This window comes from Lolium rigidum, chromosome 3, assembly GCF_022539505.1.
Source record: "Lolium rigidum isolate FL_2022 chromosome 3, APGP_CSIRO_Lrig_0.1, whole genome shotgun sequence".
In the NCBI taxonomy this organism is placed as follows: Eukaryota; Viridiplantae; Streptophyta; class Magnoliopsida; order Poales; family Poaceae; genus Lolium; species Lolium rigidum.
Window position 1 is genome coordinate 114,407,360 of NC_061510.1, and position 18,861 is coordinate 114,426,220.

Below are 18,861 nucleotides of genomic sequence, written 5' to 3' on the forward strand. Positions count from 1 at the left end.
TTCTTCAACCAATGGCCTCGGGTACACATCGTTGTCGTTGCTGGGTTGCCTCGGGCCCTGGATGAGCACCGGCATCATAATGAACTTCCGCTTCATGCACAACCAAGGAGGAAGGTTATAGATAAATAGAGTCACCGGCCAGGTGCTATGACTCGGAGCTCTGCTCACCGAAAGGATTAAAGCCATCTGTACTTAGACCAAATCTTAAGTTCCTTGCGTCATCTGAAAATGACTTGAACTCTCTTTCGATTTTTCTCCACTGCGACCCGTCAGCGGGGTGTCTCGAGCATCACATCTTTCTTACGGTCCTCTTTGTGCCATCGCAACAACTTGGCATGCTCTTTGTTTTGGAACAAACGTTTCAACCGTGGTATTATAGGAGCATACCACATCACCTTCGCAGGAACCCTCTTCCTGGAGTTGGACTCGCCCTCAACATCGCCAGGGTCGTCTCGCCTGATCTTATACCTCAATGCACTACATACCGGGCATGCATTCAAATTCTCGTACTCCCCGCGGTAGAGGATGCAGTCATTGATGCATGCATGTATCTTCGCACCTCTAATCCTAGAGGGCGAGACAACCTTCTTTGCTTCGTACGTACTAGAGGGAAATACGTTCTCCCCTGGAAGCATCTTCTTCATTATTTTCAGCAACTTTTCAAACCCCTTGTCAGAAGTACCATTCTCTGCCTTCCATTGCAGCAATTCCAGCGTGGTACCCAACTTTTTCTGGCCATCTTTGCAATTTGGGTACAACAGTGTCTTGTGATCCTCTAACATTTTCTCCAACTTCAACCTCTCCTTTTCACTTCCGCAGCTTATCTTCGCATCAAGAATGGCCCGACCCAAATCGTCATCGGGGTCATCAAAAATCGGCTCATCAAAAATAGGCTCTTCTTCAGCTTCGTCTTCCCCCATTCTACTATCACCGTCTTCAGTGAACATAGGATAGTTGTCACTATCCTCTTCTTCTTTGTTGTCTTCAGATATAACCCCTCTTTCTTCGTGCTTGGTCCAACAATTATAGCTGGGCATGAAACCGTTCTGCAGCAGGTGGACGTGAATGGTCTTTGAGGTAGAGTAATCCATCGTATTCTTACAGGAACTACATGGACAATAGATGAAACCATTCGACTGCCTGTTTGCCTCAGCCACGTTGAGAAAATAATGCATGCCATTAATGAAGTCGGGATGGCACCGGTCACCGTACATCCATTGTCGACTCATCTGCATTTTATATGTATATCAAAAATCATTAATTACACAACATCGTGGATATATGAGTGAACAACTTAATTAATATTCAAGTTCATCACATAAAACTAAGTTTTTTTATAAAAAAGAAGAGGCTCGCCGAGGTTGTACGGTGCCGGCTAGGGGACGATGCTGGCGATCGACGGCGGTGAGGACGGGGATGATACTAATTAAAACCTACAAAATATACCATAATTTCAGCTCAAATTGCATATAAAAAAAATAAAATCCCTAACTTAGGCATTTCATCGAACACCTTGCTAGCACTAGAAAAATAGTACGAGTTAAAACTACCAAAGAAATGAGCTAAATTAGGAACACCGGAAGGAAGGATGATATTGCTAACCCTTAGATAGATGGGTGCCGTTAATCTTGTTAAAATGGTGGAGAAAAATGAAGATTATTGGAGTGTGAGAGGTGCAAAATATTTGGAAATGTGAGAGGAGAGAAGGAGAATGAAAAATGAGAGATGCAGGGGTCGGGCGTGGCGGCGCGCTGAAGAAATGGGGCAGAGACCCTTTAGTACCGGTTCCTAAGATGAACCGATACTAAAGGTCCAGCCCTGGCCCCACCTCCGCCTGAATACTGTGCTGAAAACCTTTCGTACCGGTTCGTGTTACGAACCGGTATAAAATGCCCGCAACAAACCGGTATAGATGTTCCTCGCCCGCCTGGGCAGAGGAACCGGTACTAATGCCCCCTTTAGCACCGGTTCGTAAGTGAACCGGTACTAATGGCTAAAACGGATGCCCATTTTTCTACTAGTGCCTACTTTTTATACGTAAATGTTCTGCTGAATTTTTCAATGGTAGACACCACATTTATCTTACCATCCACGTGTAATTGAAACCACGCACATGTATATGTATCAAACATTTCAGCACCCCCGAGCAGTACAGTACAACTTACCTACAGTATTTAACTGAAAACCAACTTATGGTTAAGTGGCTAGGAGGGCAAAGCAGAGTTTTAATGCCAGATTTGATACTTTGGTGTCTTATAAAGACGGAATATTTTTCAGTTGGAGGCAGCGTCCTGTCGATAGTTGAATTCGTCGATTTTAAAACCCACCGAATCTTGTTTTTGGACTCAGTCTCCCGGGGTGCTCATAGGGATAGAACGTGCGTGCGTGTGTTCATAGAGGTGAGTGTATGAGTGTTTGCATCTGTGTTTCGCACCAAAAAAAAAAAACCTGCATAGTGTGGTAGTATCCATGACTTCATTTGACACCAATGGTTAAACGGGAACCAAGTCCCATCGTGAGATATAATGATAATTAAGTATTATTTGTTTTCCATTTGTTTGTGATGTGTTTGATCTTGGTGCATATATGTTGAAGAAACATGTTTGTGTGATGCCCTACTGCAGCCGGTTGTGAGCCGTATTTTAGTGCACTTAGGCTGGTGCCAGTACATCACTGGTTATAGCCTCGCCACGTCAGCTTTTACCCTCACTCTCACCCCACTCTCACCCCACGGTGCCAGTGCACGGGCTATAGTGCCAGCTCTCACTTCTCTCTCCTTCACATCAGCTTTTCTTTCTCCTCGACATCAGCATTTCTTTTTCAGATTAAAACATTCAAAATAATGCAAGAAAATTATTTTATTCAACTAAAATTGTTACCGATTACATTACAAAAAAAATTACATAAAAAATTGAAAAAATTACATAATCTAGGCATTAGCCCACACATGCTCAATCAAATCATGCTGAAGCTGTGTATACATCGGTGAGTACCTCATTTCGTTGTCCATCTGAATCCTGGCTGCTAGGCTTGGTGGTGCATTGTTGTGTATCGCAGGGCCGACATTGGAATCAACTGTCTCATAGATGTCCTCCAAATTTGTATCACGCTCATCGTCGATGATCATGTTGTGCAGAATGACACATGCACGCATGATCAACCCAAGAGTACGCCTCGAGTAGGAGCGTCCCGGAACTGCTAGAATGTTGAACCTAGCCTTTAGCACTCCAAAGGCACACTCGATATCTTTGCGCCAAGCTGATTGAGCAGCAGTGAACAGTCGATGCTTTTCACTTTGTGGAAGAGTAACACCTTTCATGAACACCGGCCAGGAGGGGTAGATGCCGTCGGCAAGGTAGTAACCCCAGTTGTACTCGTGTCCATTCACCGTGAAGTTCACTATGGGTGCTTCTCCCCTAAGCACATCAGTGAACAACGGCGACTGATTGAGTACATTGAGGTCGTTGTTGGACCCGGCCACTCCAAAAAAGGCATGCCAGATCCAACGATCATACGACGCAACGGCTTCTAAGATTATGGTAGGGTGTTTGATGTCTCCCCTTGTGAATTGACCGGCATGCGCCACTAGGCAGTTCCTCCACTGCCAATGCATGCAATCGATGCTCCCTAACATGCCCGGAAAGCCACGCTCCTCGCTTTCGCTAACAGACGCTGAGTATCCGCGACAGTTGGTCAACGGCAAAACTGTTCCCCGTAACAGTGAATGATGCCTTCACAGAATCTATCTAGACAATTTGATGAAGTTTGTCTAGCTAACTTAAGCCACTCATCTATCGTATCTACAGTGGCTCCATAAGCTAATAAACGCAAAGCCGCAGTACACTTTTGTAGGGGAGAAAAACCAGCACGGTTGAGAGCATCAACTCTTTGGGTGAAATACGGAGAGTATTCACCCAATCTATCCACAATGCGTAGAAAAAGGGATCGCCTCATCTGATACCTTCGCTGAAAGAAGCTCGGAGGATAAGCACAGTTGTCGGCGAACTAGTCGTCGTAGAGCCGATCGTGGGCACCCAGACGATCACGCCTGATGAACTCTCGATGGCGTCGCGGACGTCTTGGCTCCGCCTCGAGGTTGAGCATCGCCTCCTCATACTCCGCCTGGAATGCACCGATCATATCACCCTCCATTCCGTCGCTCGAACTGCTGCTAGACGAAGACATGGCGTTGAGAGGAGTGGAAATGGAGAGTGGAGGAGATGAAGTGAGGTGTGGAGTGAGTGAAACCATATGTGGGGGTATTTATAGGGGGTGGGGATGAAAATTTGGGGTTTTTGGCTTTTTTCGAATTTTTTGAGGCAGCAACGGCTACCCCAACGGCTAGCTGACATGGACGAATCAGATCGCGCCACCTCAGCTAGCCGTTACCCCCTCCCTCTCGCCCCCGCTCTCGCCCCAACCCGCCACCGCACCGCCTCGCTCTCGCCCCCTCTCGCCCTCTCGGCGCCGGCGCGGCGGCGAGCCGGGCGGTAGCGGGCGCTACCGCCGGGCGGTGGATCCACCGCCCCGCGCTGCCGTCTCGCCCCCCTCTCGCCCCGCTCTCGCCTCCAGGCGGGCGGTACTGCCCGCGCTCCCGCCCGCGTTGGCACCAGCCTTAAAAATGCTGCAGCCGAATTGGTGCCCAAAAACTGATGGTTTGGTGTCAAACCCTATTATTGGCCTTCTGTTGGAGATGGTCTCAGCTGTGAATTCACTAAAAGGACATTTTAGACTTGGGTACTCCAGAATTCGATATTACATAGTCTGGGATTAAGTGACCTAGTGTACCGATCCAAGTTACAGACATGTCAGGAGTAGTAGTTTCCTTCAGACTATTCAGTTAAATCTTGTTGTTTTTGCCTAAGCCTCATACTTTTAAATTTAGGTATGAAAAATGACACGCCTTGTACATACAAATAAATTGTTTGAATTTTTGAAGGCATGAAAATACTGATTTTTGGCCTACCCTTTATTAGGTTCAGCAGCACCTAAGAGGCTAAGACCAGTCACGTATTTTCGGATTTCACTCTTGTCAAATCGTAGCAAACTGGGTAGTACTTTTTAGATTAGGTGGTCCACTGGTCCTTGTGATAATAATACATAAGAAACCACAAAAACAAAAATGGTCGGCCACATGTAAAAGCTCTTGTATATCGGCGTAGACTTGGAAAGGAACTTCAGCTGGTTCGCAGATATTGCTTATCCTACTCCCAACTACAATTTCAACCGCTGATAATCAAGATAGTTACACACATGAGTACGAAGATTCAATCCATTCTACGGCACGTTTTTCTGACCTGCCGTCCTCCACTTCCCAGAATACCGATTGATCTAATTGGGGAAAGCTCAGCAATCCTATCACTTTAGAGATCAGTTACCGTATCACTTTTACATTTCTTGTCAGCTTATCTAGTCATTCTGGCGCCATTCTGTCATACACAATCAGAGACCTAAGGACAAATTTCAGCTTAAAATACTTTAAAGCCCTGAACTCTCCCTAAAGAAGTAATGCATAAACTTTTTGCATTTCTCAGAAATACTTGTCTGTTTCTATTCACATAAGGTTGTAAAAGCCCGAAATCCTGGCCACTACCACTAGCTTCTCAATCGGCTGAAAATCTAAGCAGCTTCCTGTGTCAACCTCATTTTACACGTCAGAAATATTTGGAAGCGGATAGTTCAGTTGAAAAAGAAAGCTGAAAAGCGGGAGAAATATCGCTGCAAAGTGTAGAAAATCCGAAACTTCTGTCAGTGCCATCCGGAATGTAGAGAACACTTCACATCAAAGATTTGTTGTTGGTGCGTTATGTTTGAAAGCACCACCCTGAACTTTTTTCCCCTGGATATGGGAGACTTTTCTGTACTCTTGAATCTCCGCCCGTGCCATTGTATTCACTCATCCATACTTCGTTTTCGTGCAAGCTTTGGTTACTGTTTTCTACTTCGATGCGATGAATAAATTGACAGGTCACTCGTCTCCCCACAGCATCTCCACTCGTCTCCCCACAGAGCCCCCACGGCCACTTTTTTTTCATCCGGACGTGACAAAACGGTCCAGCCAGCTCTGTTGCTCGTTTTGGTCCGGATTTGAGCCTATTTTCGTCCGGACTCCCCATGCCATCCTCGGTTTCCCGGGGTCTCCCGGGGACTCCGGATGAAGCTAAACCAACCGCCCACGCCCACGTGTCTCCTCTTTCGTCCGGATTCCCCGAGCCATCCTCTTTTTCCCCGAGAAACGCCGCTTGGGGAGCACACGACTGGGAAACTACTCCCCACGCCAAATCTTCCTCCAATCCGGACGAAAATTTCGCCGGATTTGGACGTGGGGAGCGCCAACGAGTGGGGATGCTCTAAGGAGGCATGGTCTCCTGACCAAGTGAGGGAGTGCATATAGTCTGTTTTTAAATTTAATTTGTCAAATTTCATAGTATGAGTTTTTAGTTTGCGGTCAAATTAAATTAAGTACTACGACTTGCTCGGCTCATATGAAGACCAGTGAGACCCAAGCGAGAATAAGAAAGACAGAAAAGAAATGAAGACAAATATTCATCATATCACCCAAATACACTCTGCTACTTTTATTCAGCAGCAATAGCGAGCCATTGCCGCAGCTGCAGTACACACCATAATCCATAACTTAGACCAAGCACTAAATCACACTTGCTAACTCAAACACGCAAAGCAATACTAGTAGTGGTAGGGGAAATGTGAGATCACTGAACTCTACTAGCAGGCAGCTCAGTTCAGCCCATACGCCAACACCTTTGACTTCTTGCAGGCAGTTCACTTCTTAGATGGCGAGGACGAGGCCCGGCAGCGACTTGCGGGCGCTGTCAGCGCGGTGGCTCTGCCACAGGCACTTGGGCCACTTGGGTGTGGGCGCCGGCGAGGAGGGCGCCGAGGACGTGGAAGAGGAGGAGGCCTGGCTAGGAGAGACGGCGGCGCTGGCGTTCTTGGTGGCCACAGCGGCGGAGAGGCGGGTGACGGTGAGGTCGGTGTTGAAGTACTCTCTGAGCTGCGTGATCACCCCATCAGGGCCGACGGTCCAGGCGTGCACCCAGTAGAGCTGTCCGCCAGCGTCGGCGCCTCCCTCGGCGATGACGGTGGAGCCGAAGGCGTCGACGGAGCGCGGGGCGAAGGTGAACTCGGCGTTGGTGTCGGCGCCGGTGAGCAGGCGCATCATGTGCTGGTGCGCGGGCGGGCCATGGAACCACCACTCGAGGTCCGGGGCGAGCAGCTCCTGCGCCCGGCGTGCGTCGCGGGCGTTGAGCGCCTCGTACAGGCGCAGCACCAGGAACTTGCAGCGCTGCTCCTCCGTCTCCCTGCCGCGGCCGCCGCCACCGGCTGTGAGCTCTGCCAGCTCCGCGTCCGTCCCGTGCTGCGGCGGCGCCGCCGCTCCGGCCTGCTGATGGTTAGCCAGTTCCTGCGGCGAAGCCCCGCGTAGGCTCCGGTGTTTGTGCTGGAAGAGAGGAGAGGGAGTTTGCTGCAAACAGAGGCACTCGATCGATAGTTGGAGGTGCAAACACGAGCGGAAACAGGGGTGAGAAGCGATGGGGTAAGCGGGCCGCGGGGCTGCTTTTATAGGCCGGACAGGTCAGGGCGCGACGTAAACAGACGTTGACGTTTGCGTCTGCGTGGACCGGAAATGCGTCTGCCACCCTCTCCAGCGGCGTGACGTAAAATGACCGGGTCGTCCGCGGAGACGCAAACCTGCTGCAATATGCGCCAGGTTTGCGTCTCTGCGGACGCTCGGCGGACGCGCAAAGTGTCCGCTCGCTTCCCCACAGGGCCCGCCTGGCAGCGAGTCTGCATCGAGGGCATCGCTTCGACGGTCAGCGCTTCCGCGTCTGCGCCGCAGCCTTCGCCATCAGTGGCGTGGCTGCCTGTTCTACACGCGCACTGGCGGGCGGCCGCTGCCCCGGTACGCCACCGGCGTCATGCCGTCGGGCCTGTCGGAGGATGAAGCCTTTCGACTGGCACTACAGGACTCGGTGGCGCCACAACCGCAGCCCTGGGCGCCTCCTCCACCGCCGCCGCAGCCGCAGCCCTGGGCGCCTCCTCCACCGCCGCCACAACCATAACCCTGGGCGCCTCCACCGCCGCCACAGCCGCAGCTCTGGGCGCCTCCACCGCCGCCACAACCGCAGCTCTGGGAGCCTCCACCTCCAGCACCTCCGGTGCGCCCGGCGTACGCTCCCCCGGATGGCAACTGGCCGTGGGTGATACCGGAGCTCATCGTGCTCGACAGCGACGAGGAGCAGCAGTAGGCGTTATGTTTTTTTTTTTCATGTTTTAGCTATGTAAGTTATGTTTCATGTATTAAAAAAATGATTCGGCCAAAAAAATGCGTCGTGCCGCTAGAGCAACCCCCCGACGCAAACGGACACGCGGTCGATTTCGACCATTTCGGCAGACGCAAACGGACGCGCGCGGACGCTAAAATGTGTCGCGCCGCTGGAGATGCCCTAAGGGCATCTCCAACGCGGCGATCCAAATGGACGCGTTGGGCCACCGTTTTAGGCCTTTTGGGTGGCCGCGCGGACATCCGGACAGCGGTCCGCATGTTCGTTTGGGTCGAACGCTGCGTCCAACGCGCGGACGCAGCGCAAATGTGAAGAAAATCGAGAACAAATCAAAAATGTAAATCTAAACGAAATTTCATTAAGCATATGCCCTATTTTGGAAAAAATTGTACATAAACCCTATTTTGGGCAAATTTAACTACCAAAAGAAGCCCTCTATATGGGCTTTAAAATTAAAAACAAATAAAAACCCCTCTATTAGGGTTTGAGGAGGACGCGGTGGCCGCCGGTGCGCCGCCTAGTCCCTGTGGGCGTCGTCGCCGTCGGCGTCCCCGGGCGGCGAGGCGCTGTTGTGGCTAGACCGCGCCGGGGACTCCGGCCACGGAGACCACATGGCCTCCTCCCAGGCGGAGTGCGAGTCCGGAGCCGCCCGCTGCTCCGCCGCAACAGCCCGGAGCTGCGCCTCCTCCCTAAGGCGAAGCTCCCTCTCCTACCAGGCGAGGCGCCAGGCGCCTCTCCTCCTCCGCGAGGCGCCTGGCCTCCTGCCGCATCTCCTCCTCGCGGCAGAGCCTGGCCTCCTCCTGCCTCCGCGCCGCTGCCTCCTCCCGGCGGACCTGCTCGACCAAGGCCCAGGCTTCGGCTTCCTCCACCGACTACCGGGCCTCCTCCTCCATCGCGGAGGTGCGAATGGCCGCCGCGAGATGCGGCCACTTTGCGTCCTCCTCCACCACCGACAGCGCCAGAGCAACGTGCAGGTCAGGGTCTTCTTCCTCCTCCGGCTTCGGCTGCAGCAGCGGCGCGGGTTACGCCAAATCCGCGCCGACGCGGGCGGCCTCTCCGATGTGGAGACCGCCGCGGTTTCCTCCGGCCAGCAGCGCCGGCGGGCGACGGCGGCTGCTGCTGGCCTCGCCGTCGTTGGCAGAGGGAGCAAACCTTCTCTTCGGGGCCATGGCGACTGTTGCGCGTGCGTTCGGAACCGTCGACTGGAGTGGAGTGGGGAGTGGACTGGACAGGGACAGATCCCTCCCAGTCTACATTTAATATGGCGCCCGTTCCCACCGACAACTGGGCCCAAGGGAGCCGAGCAGGCGAACGCGACCGGACGCCGCGTGCCATCCGCGGCCACGCAAACCTAGCGTAGATTTGGGCCGGGTTTGCGTTGTTCCGGACGCTGCGGCCATCCGCATTTGCGGTGCGTGGCCACGTTGGGCCGAGGATTTGTCCGGTTGGACTCATCCGGACGCGCGGGCGCGGGATGGGTCGCCTCGTTGGAGATGCCCTAAGGCATCTCTGGGCGACGCAAATCGGACGCCTAAATTGTCCGCGTGCGTCCGTCTACGTTGCGCGGCGAACGCGAAAAAAGATCATTTTTGTCCGCGCGTCCGTTTGCACCTAGGGGTGCCTCTGCCTCCAGCGGCCCGACGCATTTCTGCGTCGGCATGAATTAGAATGTTTGAAAACATTAAAATAAAGAGTTTCAGCGAAGTCATAGTTATTACATCCAAATTTTAAAAAGTCTACATGAAAATAAGATGGTATTCGTCTAGGCATTGTCTTCATGGCCAGCCAATTCCCATTGATGCTCAATCAGATCCGTCTGCAGCCGTTTGCGCACGGTCTCGTCAGTGACTTCTACATTCATATGCAGATAGTCCTCCCAAGATAAATCCTTAGGAAGTGGCGCAACCAGCTCACCTTGGAATTCCCAGTGGTTCTCATTGCGGCCATCAGGATGCTCATTCTCAACGATCATGTTGTGCATGATCACGCAGTATGTCATCACCTCATGCATGGTCTTCAGCGACATGTTTTTGCCGGGTGACGGACAATTGCCCAGCGAGCTTGGAGCACACCAAATCCTCGCTCCACATCTTTCCTGCAAACCTCTTGCATCTTGGCAAACCTCCTCGTCTTCTCCGAGTTTAGATTACGGACACTCTTCACCAGTGTGGTCTAGTCAGGGTAGATGACATCAGCAAGATAATATGGCTTGTCATATTCATTTTCATTGACCTCGTAGCTAACCCGGGAAGCTTTGCCTTGCATAAGCCTGTTGAAAACCGGCTATCGGTGCAACACATTGATGTCATTGTTGGAACCATCCATGCCAAAGAATGAATGCCAAATCCATAAATCTTGAGACAAGAATGACAGTCCGTCCCTCCACATACCCGCTGTACTGACCCTGCGATCCAAATGGACAGTTCTTCCACTCTCAGTGCATGCAATCTATGTTGCCAATCATTTCTGGGAACCTATAGACTCGTTGATAGACAACAGCCGTCTTGTATCCTCAACAGTTGGCTCCCTACATTAATGTTGTCCGAACACGGCAATCACGGCTCGAAAAAACTTGTACATGGCCTCAAGGCAGGTGCTCTCACCCATTCGAAGATACTCATCGATTATATGAGCATCCAATCCACATGATAGCATGCGAATAGCCGTGGAGCATTTTTTTGTAGGAGGTGAAGCCTAGCGCACCTATTGCATCGGGCCTGCATTGAAAGTAGGGGTCAATGGCCGCGCATAATGGCGCCGAAAATAAGAGTAAGAAACCTACCAGCGCAATTGACCGAACAGGTTGTGGGAGGCGAGGCTGGGTGGCGAGGCCGGGCGGCGCAACCGGCAACGTTTGGCCCCAAAACATGGTGAAAGGTATGCGCCGGAGCCTACCCCAACTACGATCCTGCTCTCCCGCGCGGCGAGAACCGAGCCGACGGCGAGTACTGCCGCGCTGCGACGGGACGACTGCTGGTGGGGTTGGGGTGATGGCGTCGCAATAGGGCAGCAAAGAAGGGGAAAAAGAAGCAAATCGAAGCGCTCGATTCCTAATATGGGGTGGCCCGATCTTCTCAGTAAGCAACGGTGGTGATGATGATCACGGGGTGATTGCAGCGGAGGTAACTTGATGAAGTGGATGATAACTTGTATGACGCAACGAGATCTCTCGATTGGTCCCTGTCGCCAATGCAACATCTCTCAACCCTGCAAGATATTCGCAAATCCACACACTTGCGCACGTATCCGCCGACCACGAAGCGGTAAGTTGCAACCGTCTAATTCCCAATGGAACAGCAGATCACACAAGACTTTTCAGATCTACACAATATCAAGCAATATGGTGTAGGGAATTCAATAGTTTTGCAGAGCAAACAACTAAGAACTAGGGTTTATCTTAAACGTGGTCTAATGCAGCTAGGGGGCGTCCTGGGCACTTATATAGGCGTCCGGGACGACCTCTGGTCGAAAAAGTACGAAAATAACCGACCCAAAATAGATCTGGTCGAGACAGACTCGGACACGGCCGGTCTGGGGGCCGGTCGACCGGGCTTGGGACCGGGCTGGCCGGTTCAAACCGGGCCAAGGACCGGGTGGCAACCGGGCTCTGGAATTGTCGCGCACTAACCCGTCCGCACTACTAGGAAAAGGCCCATTGCCGGCGCACCTAAAACGCCCATTGCCGGCGCACCACGAGCCCGCCGGTGCGAACGCGCCGGTGATAAATTGACACTGCCGGCGCACCGTGCGAGTGCGCCGGCGATATGTCGCCACCGCCGGCGCACCACCAAAGCTTCGCCGGCAAAGATGTATTCCACCGGCGCACAATCAGGTGCGCCGTCAGTAGATGCTTCCAGCACCGGCGCATGCCACGTGCGCCGGCAGTATGTCATTTAGGTGCGCCGGCAATTAATTCGAAAATTCTTTTTTCCAGCCTTTTTCCAGCATATTACAATACATATTTGACAATAGTGATATATTTACAACGCAATTCATATTTATACAAGTATTACATGCAATATGAGAAGCACATAGAGAACCAAGTTTCATTTCGGTATCGAGTACACAAATACGCAAGTCTCAAGCTTGGAATGTGTTGATTCATACAACACATGTGCATATGCAACACCGAACGACGAAGTTTCACAAAGTTAGAAGTCTTGGTACATAGTCGTCACAAGTATCGTCATACACCTCACAATGTAGGTCCTAACCTAAACTAGAATCACATAGAACATGACCAACATGGTCATGATGACCATCATCACGAAGGCCATGGTCTTCATCCGGTTCCTCCTCATGTCCCTCATCTCTCCCGCTAGATAACGGGCATATCTTCCTTCCGCCTCCACCCTAGTGGGGTATCCCTTGTAGCTGTCGCTCGAAACGGTGCACCTATCTCCGACAGTCCTCCCAGACCATCGTAGACTCCAGGAACCCTCCCCTTGTACACGACATATGTCAAGTCGGCATCTCCATTCACAAGACAAGTAAAACGTTAGTACCAATGCAATGAACAAGTGCCAACTCAAATAAGAGACAAGTAGTATGAACTAAATAGCATGTGCCTCATACTTTGTTGGTTGAAATAAATAATAACATACAGGGATGGGGTCGATGAGGCTAGGTAGGATGCACAATAGATTGATATTTGTGGCCATCACACCAAGCCTCACCGGCCCCACCCCGGAGTGTACAAGTGACCGAACATTTTAATCATCGGCCAATGCAATTAAGAAGTGTGAACTCAAATAGAAGACAAGTAGTACGAATTAAATAGCGTGCCTCATACTTTGTCTGGTCGAAACAAATATTAACATCCAGGGATGGAGTCGGTGAGGCTAGGTAGGATGCACAATAGATTGATACTTGTGGCCGTCGCACCAAGGCTCACCGGCTCCACCCCCGAGTGTACGATTGACCGAACATTCTAATCATCGGCGAACTCCAAATACGAGGCAAGTAGTGGTCGAGTAAATGCAAATAATTATTAAGCTATGTACGCCATAATCTTGAAATATATAGCAAAGTAAATGAAACTACAGACACATGTTCACATGCACATTCATACAACTAAATAAAAGCAACTAGTCGATTCTATGGGAATATATAGCAATTATTACGAGACGGAAGTTCAAGGACATATCGTTCAAGCTTTAGCAAGTGTTCCCGTCGTAGGATCAGGTTGTACGCCTAGGGGGAATGGACGGCAGCCCTCAAGCGAGTTGAACGGCCTCTCATCACGCGACATCTCCAAGCGGAGGTCTATCTCGTCATTAGGTGGTAGACCATAGCCGTAGAAGAACTCGCCGCGACCTATTGTTGACATCCTGCAGGATTATCGTGCAAATGAACTGCTGGATGCGACCCCAGCTCTTTCTAATCTCTCTATCGGGACATCCGCCATGTTTGCAAACCTGTTTCGAGATTATCTGGCAGCAACATGTCATCTGCGTACTTTATGTACTCCTGCATCTGAAGGATGGCGTACCACACGTCCATCCCATTGTCGGGCGTCGACTGCCTGAGGCAGGGGAAGTTGGTTGTGTGGGTTAAGACCAAGCCTCCTCGTGATTTCCTCTCTACTTTGAGGGGGCCTGCCTTGTTGGCGAAGCCGGTGAGAGCATCATTGAGAAGGGCCCTGATGTGGGAGTAGTCTTTCTTGCGGTCCCTACCCGAGTCGAGATAGACCGCATGCGAGTGTTGCGGGTGCACGACGATGAGGGTGCGTAACTTGTCTCTCGCGGAAAACACACGGATTAACCTTTGGAAATGCAAATGGAGATATAGGATAGAATGGTGATGGGGGACTAGCGAGTGATTACTTACTCGGGGAAGTAAGGGATGAGAATGGCGCCCTTCTTAATGTTCGCCAGCATGAAATCCTCGACCCGCCGGGTGGCAATCGCGCCGATCCCCGTGGTTGCGATGATGCTCTCCCGCATATAGAAGGGGTCCATTATGGCGATGGTCGGCGTCCCCTCCTTAACAATCTGCAGTACAAGCTAAGAGCAACTAGGCGAACCACACTAAAGTGGAGCGCTTGCATGCGATAGATGCCGAAGATGTCGTTGAACCGGATGAAGCACAAGTCCGCGGGTACTTCTCGACGAAGTTCATGCCGCTTGGCACCTTCGCCACGAAGAGAGGGTAACCAGGATCTTTTGATTTGAGAAGAAGGTTCTCCAAATGCAAGACAGTCTCATGCAAGCTCCTCATATCCGGGGTGAGTTTCTTCACGACATGCTCCGCAAGCATCGGTTGACCCAAGTGATGCAGAGGTCGCCAATTGTTTGGCAACTTGTCAAGGAGTGGGACCTTGTCCTTGGATTTGGCCGCCGCCGCCTTGTCTTGGGCGTCCTTCTTATTTGCCCTCTTCCTCTTCTTGGGTTGTAGTGCTGGACCATCCATCGCCGTAGTGGCCGTAGCACGGAGTGTGTTTGGGCTCAACATATTTTTGACGGCGGCGGTGGCGACCTCCTTAGGATTTTCCTCCTCATCAGCCGTTTCTTGAGAATCGAACAGCTTCTTGGAGCACACATATTTCAAGCCCGGCGCATCCTCATGGACAACTTGTGAAGACGTAGGAATATCCCATTGGAAGTTGTCACGTTCATATTCCTCGGCCTCTGGCGCAGCTCGGCTGTTGTGGTGGGGCGCCGACCTCCGGCGCAGCTCGGCTGTTGTGGTGGGGCGCCGACCTCGGCGCAGCTGGCCGTTCCGGTGGGGCGATGACCACGGGCGCCGCCGGCCGTCGTGGAGGGACGCTGACATGTGGCGCCGCAAGGTGCTTGTCTTTGCTTGCCGTCGACCCCGAGTAGGTGTAGATCTCGGTGGTCGCCATAGCAGTAACCAACCCTTCAGTGAGGCCAGATTCAACGGGCTATCGTCATCGGCACCATGCGGTTGATTAGGAGGAAACAAATCCTCATAGCCCGGTAACGCCCGATCCACTTCAACCCGGTAAACGTCATCCGCCATATCTCGTGTGTGCCACTTCTTATCCAGGGGCCGAATGATGGACCCCTCGCGACGTCTTTGAGTTCGTCGTTTACTCTCATCAAGAAGGTGCATGGCGTCGAGAGCGCCGCGAGAACATGTGTATGGCGTTAGAGAGAGGGCAAGGATGACGAAACTAATATATTAACTTGATGTACACATTAGTTAATTACCGTGAGGGCGTTGAGCTCTGGCTAATGTCGACGGGCCAGCACATGCGGCGGCGGGCGTGCAAGTGACGGAGGGGCTGCTACCCGGCATCGACGGTGAATCCCTAGCACCAGCCGACATTGCCGCCGGCCGGAGGAGTCTCCATTATAACATTGTCATTGCCGGCGGACGGCGGCACCATCGAGTTGCCGCCGTCGAAGCTAACCACTTGCATTTTCGGGGGGGCTTGTTTGCCACCCTCATACCACGCGTGTAGAGCGTCGAAATCTGCTTGGACCGAAGCGGCGACTTCAGCTTTGACTTCAGGTACGAGCGTAGCTTTGAGTTGCGGTACCGCTTGCGTACCAAACCAGCTTGGACTTGGGCTAGGATTGAGTCCCTCATTTCCTCCGCCTCCCGCTGCTTCCTCTCACCGCGCGCATTTTTATCGGCCACGGACGACAAGCCGTAGTGACCATGCTTGTAGCCCGTACCGGCGCCAGCCACACGGCCTCTATGCGGCCTTCTCGTCGGTGAATGCTCATTAACGATGTTTAGCGCCCGTACGAGAGGCTTGTCCCAGGCTACCCTGCCCGTCGACGCCCGGGGAGGAGGAGCCTTCGTCACATTGAGAAAGTCTTTGTCTTTCTTCTTCCTGCGGAAGAAACGCGAACCATTTAGAAATGTTGCTACTATTATATGAACGATACTTGATCTAATTAAACCGGTAAATTGCTTACCAGTTTTTTCTCCAACGCCAGACCTTCCGGTCGTTCGTGAACCAAATTATGTCGGTTACGACCTTCGGGTCCGTGACAAGTTCCCCGGTTAGTTTCTTCTTATGGTACCGGGACCTGATGAATCTTCTTTCAAGCGGGTCCTTGTACTTGAGCCAGGGGTTCTCAATGCCGGCATTTACATACGCCTCGTCCTCCTTCGCCCAATAGGGCTCCTTTCCTCGTACCCACGGCTCCCAAGGTTGTGGTTGCCGATGTTAAGCTCCCGCATTTCCTTCCCCCACAACTTGCGATTCTTGGTTGCTTGTAGCTCTTCATTGGCCACAAAAGCATCAAAGTCCGCCCGGGTGACATGCGGAAAGGCGGAGTGGACCTCTTCGAAACCTTTGCCCTCAGCAATCAGCTTCCGCACCATGTACTTATAGCTGCCGAGGTGTTTGGTGAACTTCAGTGAGGGCTTGTGAGTTCACAATGTTGTTGGTTTGATGACCGGAGGCGTAGTCGCCTAGGAACTTGTATCGTGCGTGCAACCTCGCAATGAGCTGGGCTCGCAAAGGCGCTTTGCTCTCAGCTCGGAGGTCCGTCTCGTTGAGATTGACGACCTCTCTGAGGATACATGCCGCTGGTTGCCGTACTCCTTGGCAACATCCTTAGGCTCCACCGGCAAACCACCGGCGGGGTCCACCTCTTTGACTGTGTCTCTGCCGGTGCCGACCGTGTTTTGGCGCCTTGCCTTCCGCGGCCTCTTGGCTCCACTTGTCCCGGTGCCACTACTCCCGGCGGCGCCGCTAGGATCGTCGCCGCTTGTCTCGCCGCCACCCCCGGCGGCGCCGGTTGCCTCATCGCCGCTAGGCTCGTAGGTACTACCCCGGCGGCGGCGCTTGCCTCGTTGCCGCTCGGCTCGTCGGCACTACCCCCGGCCGGCATCCTCCATCTCATGGTCCTCGCCGCCGCCAACACCAGCCGGCCTCGCATCCTCCTCCGTCCTAAAGAAGTGCCTATTGTAGTGCTCCTCTAACTCTTCTTGAGACGACATGGTGGCTTGCACTAATAGAAGATGAAAAAGAGTTAGAATTCACGGAAAATTCGGCATGACCTTTGCTAAAAATTGGTCATGCCGAGTGCTAGAATTGCCGGAACGGAAATGAATCGACATTCCGGCACTCAATAGCAACTCAATCCTCGTAACGAAATGCAATTCACATATAGGAATTTTCTCCAATTACATAACTCAAAATGTAGCAGCAACAATAGTAGCGTAAACATCTTAACTCTCAAGTTACATAACTCAAAATGTAGCAGCAACAATAGTAGCAGTAAACATCTTAACTCTCAAGTTACATAACTCAAAATGTAGCAGCAACAATAGTAGCAAATAGTAGCAAGACAGCATTGCATGTACTACAACCAAGTATAGTGAGCATTTTACATCCCCGGCATCCTCGGCAGCATTACTGCTTAATTACAACAGAAATTCACATATATGATACATGTGTCTTCTCCAACAAACAGTGCCAAACAGAGCTTGTACATCAACACCATGCTACTCTCTGGCTACATAATTAAAACAGTGCCAAACAGAGCTTGTACCCACTTATACAAAATACACTAGGTACCTTATCATTTTCATTTTGTTTTAAATGAACCAGATAAGGAACATAGCACCAATTTTCATTCTCTTTTAAATGAACCAGAGAAGCTCACATGTGTCATTTTAGCAAACCAGAGAGCAAAACCAGAGAGCATTCTTTTTTGGCAAGTGAGCATGAGCATGAGCAAGTAGCATTTCAAAACCATTTCAAAATCTTTATTTGCAACCAGTGAGCATCAACATGAGCATTCATTTCATTTCCATTTCCATTTTAAATAGTGAAGTAGCAATAGTGAACTAAACCAGAGAACTATTTTAAATGAACCAAAGTAGCATTTCCATTTCATTTACACTATAATAAAAAACCCCAACTCAATTTCTTTTTTCAACAGCACTTAGTATATAAAGCATTTTATTAAAGCATTTTATTTTTATTGCTAACATAATTTGACAGTAGCATGAGCATGAGCATGAGGTTTTTTCACAGTAGCATTTCACCATAACCATCATTTTCATTTTGTTTTAAATGAACCAGAGAATGAATTAAACACTAAAGTGCTCATTTCACCATTTTTTAAATGAACCAGAGAATGAAACCTACACTAAACCAAGTAGCTACAACATTTTTAATTAGGGTTTACCACTAGGATATCTCATGTGCTTATTGTAATAAGCAATAGTAAATATTACCCAGTCCATTAGACCCTAAACATACTACCTCTGTTCCATAACGTAAGCCGTTTTAGCAAATTAAAACAGAGTGATACTTTTAAAGCAAACCTACCAAGCACAAATTTCTGTGTAGCCTCTAACGAATAAGATCTAACCATAGATTTCACAAGTACGGATGCAATCGGCAGCTAACAAGATACGAAAAAAGTAACTCCAAATCTACATGAGTCGAGTTGAATTGTCCCTCTAACAAATAAGCATCTACCTATGGGCTATGGCATGTACTACAAATTCAGTTGAGCAACCTTTCACCGAACTGCTACAGGACTTGTCAATTGTTTCAGAAATTGGCAGGTTCAATTATGCATACCATCGGTATATGCTTAGTTACACAACATGGTCGGATCCC

At 50.8% G+C, this 18,861-nt stretch overlaps 1 protein-coding gene across 1 annotated transcript; it reads right to left on the reverse strand.

Annotated features, from left to right (window-relative positions):
* Positions 1 to 6,523: 6,523 nt before the first annotated feature.
* LOC124698030 (senescence associated gene 20-like) lies at positions 6,524 to 7,523 on the reverse strand. Its single transcript, XM_047230554.1, has one exon. The coding sequence runs from the start codon at positions 7,181 to 7,183 to the stop codon at positions 6,791 to 6,793; it is 393 nt and encodes a 130-aa protein (XP_047086510.1). The 5' UTR covers positions 7,184 to 7,523; the 3' UTR covers positions 6,524 to 6,790.
* Positions 7,524 to 18,861: the final 11,338 nt, after the last annotated feature.

Excerpts from the sequence above, each read along its gene's own strand:
- LOC124698030 (XM_047230554.1), bottom strand. The coding sequence starts at position 7,183 with ATGATGCGCCTGCTCACCGGCGCCGACACCAACGCCGAGTTCACCTTC.